Here is a 7,657-nt window from a genome sequence, read left to right on the forward strand (position 1 = left end):
TCATACTTACTTGAGCACCCCTGGCTTGGAAGCTCATTAGAGCCTCAGAGACAAAAATAATTTATTAATCAAATATTGTGCACAGATGAAACAACATATCACCTACTAATGAAAGGAGAGGCTAGCACTGAGGCAGGCATCTCTTTTATTCCCCTTGGCTTATGGCTCAATTAACAATGAACAGTGACTGATGTCCTGAAAGGACGCTTTTTGTCTGCCCTCCTGGGTTTTCTCAGGAGGAGTTAGAAATAAGATGCTTGACAGAGCTTAGTCAGGAAAAAATTAAAGTCTACAGTAAACCACCTCTGTCATTTGTGGGTAAAATATACTTGTAAAAACCTTAGACAACACCAACACATACTTATTGACTTTCCTTTTTGAAAAATTACTTTTCCTAACATTAGAATGTTATGGAACATATCTAGAAACTATTTTTTTCCATGCTGAAAATTCTTGAGCACTTCTCTCTCTAGTTGATGTTCACAAGTTAAAGGAATCACTCCTTTTGAGGGAAGGTTTCTTATAGAAAAGCTTCAAAGCTGAGAAGGTAGACCACACTGTAAGTTCCCTGCTTCACTAGGCTGGCCGTGGTGGCAGACGCAGAGCTCCCAAGCTCGTTGTCTCTTTGAAAGTGTACTATGATTAGAATTGGACACCAACGTAACTGTCCCCAAAGTAGGAAATGCAATGATTTTTGGGGGAATTAAACAAAATAAACAAGCTGTGATTGAAAATCACGAGTCCATATGCAGACCTTATCTCTGGTTTTGCTATTAGCTGATGGGTGCTGGGTGGAGACAGGGCCAGGTGGAGCTGTGACCATGTTTCAATTCTCTGTTTCTGTCACATCCTCTCACCATGCCCCCAAGCATCCTTTATTATGAAAATCAGGTGGCCTCTCAGAAAAGCCTCAGAGCTCTGTTATCTATGCCTCTTCACGTCACCCACCCCATGTATGTCTTTTTCTCATGAATACATATTTTTAGCCTAAATGATTATAGCTATTAGTAACCCAGCTCTTACCATAAAACAAGTACAAAGCTAAGAATTTCATGCTATCTTATTTAATCCTTGTTATCATTTTATGATGTAGATAAAATTAATACCTTAGACTATTAATCAGTAAATTTCAGCTTAAGGAAGATAATTAAGTTGCCCAAGGTCCTACTGCTACAAGTAGTCTGACTTCAGAGTCTGAGCTCTGAACTAATCACACTGATTTTAAAATCTAAGTGATCAGAGTGGCGGGCACACCCAGGCAAGGAGGTCCTCTGGGGCTTCCCCATGGCTGAGGGCTGAGTTCTGCACACACCGGCCATGGAAGTCACCTGTTCCACAGCAATGGTAATTCTATCACTGAATTCAGGAGGTAACTGTAGCCCTGCTTCCCACGACCCTTCAACATTTCCAAGAAGAGAGACACAGAAGTATATGGCCTTCATGAGCGAGAGCAAAGCATGGAGGAAGCATAGTAAAGTGTCCAGAACCTCATCTCCACTCTGTCATAGCAGGTCCCCTTCTGCAGCCAGTGGCCAAGGCTTCTCTTTCAGCAGATTGATTCCAGACAAGAGAGGTGCCCCTGGCGCTACCTCCAGGCCCAGGAAGACGAACAGAACACTTACCACATCCCCAACACCAGGTACGTGTGGAAACCCTTAAGGGGGAAAGCTCTGTGCAGGACGAACACACTGAAATGCTGCTTTACCCAGCTTCAGAATTCAGGGAGACATAGCCATTCAACCTAAGCACGTAAATAGGCTGAGAAAACAGAAGAGCAAAACAAAAAACTTACAGAGGAAAAATAAGATTCTGTATGCTGCGTGTCCGGTTTTTTGAGGTTAAAGATAAAAGGGCACGTTCTGCCACTGGCAGAGCAGGTGCCCTGCAGCGGACCAGCAGCCAGGCCAGGAGAACACCCTTATGGGGCTGCAGCCCCCCTGAAGCCGGGAAGGGAGAAGAACCGGGGCCTCCTCAACAAGCCGGAGGAAACCGGCTCCGCTGAATGGCAAAGCGCCTGCTCGCAAAACCTGTCACGCGAAACCTCATGTGAAACCGATCCCCCTAGAACACCCCGCAGGCACCTATTACACCCTCAAGTAATCCCCAGAGTCATGAAGGGAATGCAGGTCAGGTTGCCCTGTGAAACAGTCTTGGGCGATAAAGAACGAGGGCATTTCCACCCCGAGCTCCCCACGTCTACCAGGACCGCCTGTGCCCTCCACCTGCCCGACTTCTCAGGCAGGCCCAGGGCTCCTCAGACTCGGGCAGCCCTGACCAGCAGTGTCTGGAGGAACAGAGTCCTTGGGGGAAACAGCTCCATCACGGCTTCTACCAGCTGAAGGAGAAAGTTCCAACCTGCTCACTAATTCTACCACCGCCCCCTCCCCAGGCGGATCCAGCCTCTCAGAAACCAGGAGAGTTAGGCGACTCCCACTCCTCCTTAGACTGTGACGGCTGCTCTGGGAAGGGGCCTCCACAGTTTGGATTGCTGGTGTTATGCAGGAGGCCCAGTGCGGGATGTTGGCCCTCTCCACCTCTCAAGAACCAGCTTAGCGCCTGGCCGGGTGGCTCAGTGGCTGAGTGGCTTGAAGGAGGCATCAGATCAACAACTTTCTCATATTGTTGTTTCTATCTCTCTGTCCCTCTCCCTTCCTCTCTCTGAAATTAATAAAAACATTTTTTTTTTAAAGAATCAGCTTTGCATATGGATTGGGAAAGGTGCTTTCTGATGACCCCTCTCTGTCCCTATAGTTTACAGATAACGACTCACTGACTCCCTCCCCAAGGCCATAGTTTTTCTCCGTGGCTTTGACTGCTGGGTTGTTTAAAAGAAAAGCAAAGCCCAGAGATCCCTGGGTTTTATGAGTGCTTCTGTCCCTTCTTCTGTCCTTTTGGGCCGACTGCTATTATGTGGCAGTATACAATTTTATTAGAATCCAAATATTTAGACAACTTGGAAGCAGTCTTATATTTTAGATTGAGAAGAAGAAAGACAAGTGGCTCCTTTGCCATTCCTACCACTGCAACAGGAACCTGAGTGCATGCCACTCACAAATTATAAATTCGTGGAAAGTCATATATTTTTTATCAATGGCACCCATGGGTAATACCAGAGGACAAGCCCACATCCTTCAAGAGAAAGCAGACCCTGAACTGGCACCAGGTTGTTTCTCGAGACTTCATTTTGTCACGTAGAAAATAGGAATGCCTGACATCTTTAACATGTTTTCCAGCTCCAAAATGTCATCATCACTTCATTTATCATCTACCATGTACAAGGCGCTATAATAACAACAGAAGCTAAAGCAAATAGAAAAAAGGGAAAGCCAGGAGATAAAAGACACAACTGATAAATGGATAAAATTAAAAGTGAATAAACTCTCCTCTCCGTCCGTTAAACCATGGACATAGAAATAGACACACATATGTGTGTGTAAGTATAGTTTCCAGGTAAGTTTCGTAACACGTCAAAGTGGTGTGGGGGGCTCCGAGGGGATCGAGGCAGGCCTAGGGAGCTGGGTGAGTCGGATTGTGACCTTTAAAGATGTGTAGGGATAAACCAGTTGGGGATGATGAGAGATGTCAAAAATAGCAACAAGAACGGGCATCATGGTTAATTCATTAATAGAGCAGCAATTGACACAATGAATAGTAATAAGTGTGAAGTCCATAGGTGTCCAGAAGAGAGAGGAGGAAGAGAGAGAAAGAGGGAGGAAGGTGAAGTCACCTAGCAAAGTCGGTGAGCCGGAGCGTGAGGTTCAGGGTCAAGTTTGGGGACTAAGAAGATGGAAAATTAAATTGGAAAATAGTTTCGATCCTTAGGACAAAATATCACAAGCTACAAATGCACGTCCAATAAATACCTGTTGTGTATGCCATTGCTACTTAAAGCCCGATTATGGCTATTTTGTTTGGAAACTAAATATTCCAATTATAATATAGACACGTTCATTGTTTACAGATTAGTTCTTTAGTCTGTATCACATCTGTTTATTGTTGCTACTGATTAAATATAGCCATTATGACAAATTTTACCTCTCTCCATATTTATTGAATGGTGCATACCAAAATCAAAATCAAAATCAAATGCATTCTCTTGGGAGGGAGGTCAATTAGCTTGTGAAGCTCACAACCCACCAGGGGACATTGGGCAAGATGTCCTCATTTGTGACCTCATGGGGTTGGGTCAGGATATTTCTAGGGCTCCCCTTAGGTTTACCTTGATTATAAGTTGCACATGCATATTGTCAAGGTGAATTACCAATCACGTTGTATCTCATAAAATAAATGGATTACACACTCTTAGAAATTCTTAGTGAATAATTTCTGGGGTGATAAATGTCTGTCCCTCACAGGGAATTATCTACAAAGTACACAGCTAAGAATATGGCACCGCCCACAAGTTAGTGCCCCCAATCCTCCAGGGTATCCCCCGCCTCTTACAGACTCATGCCCAATAGCTTCAAAAGAAGTAAGCGCGATAGGTTCCTTTAGCTCTAAAACCTTTCTTTCATAACAATAGGGAGACGGGCTCTTGAGAAGCACATAAACAATCCTGTGCACAGTAAAACTACTTTCTTTGGAGCAAACGGCCGTGGGACCCGTGGTGCTCCCTTCTGGGCCTGGGCCCGACTGCGGAGGCCCCTTCCCCACTCTCCTCCCCCGACTCATCCTCCTGTACTGCGTGAAACAGCGGCTTGGGCCTTAATATCACCCTCCGGCCTCCGCCGGCAGGCTCCTCCTGGCTTGTCCTTGTCTGATACCCAGAGCGGGGTGGCTTCCCTCCGCTGTTGGAACTCTGCGTTGCGGTTGTTTGTTGAGCCAGTTGTCTGTCTTGAAGCGACCTCGTTGGCGGGTGTGCGCTGAACATGAGGAAGGACAGCTCTGAGTCACTGCCGTCCTCGCCTAGGAAATGATGACGAGAGAGGTGAGAGCAAGGCCTGAGATCAGAGAGAAGACAATATCCAGATGGCCAGGGCTCCGAGGGAAACAGTCCTTTCTGAGGCTCTAGCTCTAACACGCAACACTCTTATCAGCGTGATTTTCTCTTTTCAAGTTTGCTGCCCCAGCGGGAGAGTGGAATACAGTTGGCCCTTGAACAACATGGGATTAGGGCTACCAACTCCTTGCACAGTCAAATGTCTGCATCTAACTTTTGACTCCCCCAAAACTTTACTGATAGCCTACTGCTGACTGGAAGGCTTCCTGCTAACATAAACAGCCTATTACCACATATTGTGCACGTTAGATGTATTTCCAGAACTGTAGTTTCACAGTAGAGTAAGCTAGAGAAGGTAAAATGTCATTAAAAGTCATAAGGAGAAGAAAATACATTTATAGTACTGTACGTGGTTATTTAAAAAATCCACATATAAGTGGACCACGCAGTTCAAACCTGCGTTGTTCAAGGACCAACCATAGAAGCTGCCTGCGCAGGGTCCCAAATAAATGGAAATGCACAGAAACGCGTATCAAGCTTGTGGCTTCCAGGTAAGCAGGGGTGCTCTTCACAGAATCAGAACAACTGGCCTTAAGGCACGAAGATGCTTTGTGCTGTCAAAGACCAAAGCTACACTGACGGTTACTGGTCCTGTGAGGCGAAATGGCTGTTTTTATCTAAGTTTGTTTTTTAATCAGTGGTTACCAGAAAGCATTACGTCGGAAGTTTCTCTCCTTTTACCCTTGAACTAGCCACTTTTGGAGGTACAGGGGTGGGGGGTGGGCACAGTAGAGAGCCGCGTGTGGCAAAATCATCACGACTCGATGCTCTCATTTCAGAAGAGACAGGATGAACAGACTGGGGCCGGGGCACCGTGGCGACGACACCGGAGAAAGGCCACTCGCTGGAACGTAGTCAGTGCCTGTCACTGTGCTAATCGCTCTACATCTGTTGAGTCATTTAACCCTTGTGACCCTCTGCGATGAGGACAGGCACGACGCTCCTTTCATAGGGGCAGGTTTCAAGGAGTGACTTTCAGCATCACGCTGAAGACAGGACTGGAGCCTGGGCAGAGCCCGTCCAGCTGCTCACACCCTCCGCCGGCTGCTGCACACGCGTCGCCCAGGTCAGGACGACTGCGCCCGGAGAGCAGGAGGGCCACTGGGCATCTGTGTCGGCCCCTCTTGGGTGACCGTCCGAATAGCTACGCCACCCCCAGGACGTTGCCTTTCCTCCCCTCTGCACACATCCCCGGAGGAGTATTTTTCACAAGCTCTTTGATTCTCATTTCCTCAATGTTTTAACCTCATAAATTTATTTTCTCTTTAAATATTCTCCTGAGAATTTAGGTATTTTTAAGGCCTTTAATTTAAATCTGAAAGCTAATTTTTTCTCCCACTTTCTTCTGCCTCCTAAAAAAGTAAAACAGAAACCCAAACCCCCAGGGCTAGAGCTAACGTGCACACTGGTTACACTTGGCAAGACATGCCTAGGATACGAGACATCACAAAGCCGTAAAATGTCTTTCTCAAGAATGCTTTTTCCAAAGTGTCACCAATTTATCCTGAGAAGGTGGCTGGAAGCTGAGGGGGCAGAAGCTAGAATCAATGCTTTGGATGAAGAAAACATAGTATATTACTTGCCCATGTTGTCATGACTTCCCTTAAGTTGTGCCCTGAGGTTGGGCCTGGCAGCAGAGCCCCCCATGCTCGGGCTCTGGGAACACCCCCTGAGCACCTGCCCTGAGGTCAGGCCTGGAGCAGAGCCCCCCATGCCCAGGCCCTGGGAACACCCCTTGAGCACCTGCCCTGAGGTCGGGCCCTGGGAACACTCCCTGAGCACCTGCCCTGAGGTCGGGCCTGGAGCAGAGCCCCCCATGCCCAGGCCCTGGGAACACCCCCTGAGCACCTGCCCTGAGGTCAGGCCTGGAGCAGAGCCCCCCATGCCCAGGCCCTGGGAACACTCCCTGAGCACCTGCCCTGAGGTCGGGCCTGGAGCAGAGCCCCCCATGCCCAGGCCCTGGGAACACCCCCTGAGCACCTGCCCTGAGGTCGGGCCTGGAGCAGAGCCCCCCATGCCCAGGCCCTGGGAACACCCCCTGAGCACCTGCCCTGAGGTCAGGCCTGGAGCAGAGCCCCCTATGCCCAGGCCCTGGGAACACCCCCTGAGCACCTGCCCTGAGGTCAGGCCTGGAGCAGAGCCCCCCATGCCCAGGCCCTGGGAACACCCCCTGAGCACCTGCCCTGAGGTCAGGCCTGGAGCAGAGCCCCCCATGCCCAGGCCCTGGGAACACCCCCTGAGCACCTGCCCTGAGGTCGGACCTGGAGCAGAGCCCCCCATGCTCTGGCGCCCGGAACACCCCCTGAGCACCAGCTGAGACAGCAGGGCCGCGGCCCCCCAGAGCCGCCCTCCCCCTGCCCGGTCCCCACTGCTCCTCCGGCAGGGCTTCCCCGAGATGCTAGTCCCCCTTCCTGGCCACTCCTGGTCATTAAGAAGCGGGGCCTGGGCACCAGAAGAAGGCTCGGGCAGGCGGCTTGCAACTTAAACCGGCAGATCTGCCCTGAGTGGGAGGGCGCGCCCTGGAAAGCAGAGGAGGAGGGGGCCGCTCTGTCCCGCTGGCACAGCCACCCCCCCCCCGGCGGCCCCAGGCAGCAGGGTCCAGGGTGACAGCAGAGCCCTTGGCAGCAAAACCCGAACCTGGTCCAGCTGCCACCGGCG

General features: G+C 49.5%; 1 protein-coding gene across 4 annotated transcripts in view; it reads right to left on the reverse strand.

The window, feature by feature from the left end:
* Window positions 1-3,953: 3,953 nt before the first annotated feature.
* SLC9A4 (solute carrier family 9 member A4) overlaps window positions 3,954-7,657 on the reverse strand; it is a 53,831-nt gene continuing 50,127 nt past the window's right edge. For 2 of the 4 annotated variants that reach the window (XM_081156728.1, XM_081156730.1), the window contains exon 12: window positions 3,964-4,905. In XM_081156728.1, the coding sequence (XP_081012854.1) occupies window positions 4,571-4,905 (335 nt within the window). In that variant the 3' untranslated portion in view covers window positions 3,964-4,570. Of the gene's footprint in view, window positions 4,906-7,657 lie in introns of all 4 variants that reach the window. The other 2 variants (XM_081156727.1, XM_081156729.1) reach the window with 2 other exon arrangements.

Source organism: Miniopterus schreibersii (genome assembly GCF_964146895.1).
Source record: "Miniopterus schreibersii genome assembly, chromosome: 13".
Lineage (NCBI taxonomy): Eukaryota > Metazoa > Chordata > Mammalia > Chiroptera > Miniopteridae > Miniopterus > Miniopterus schreibersii.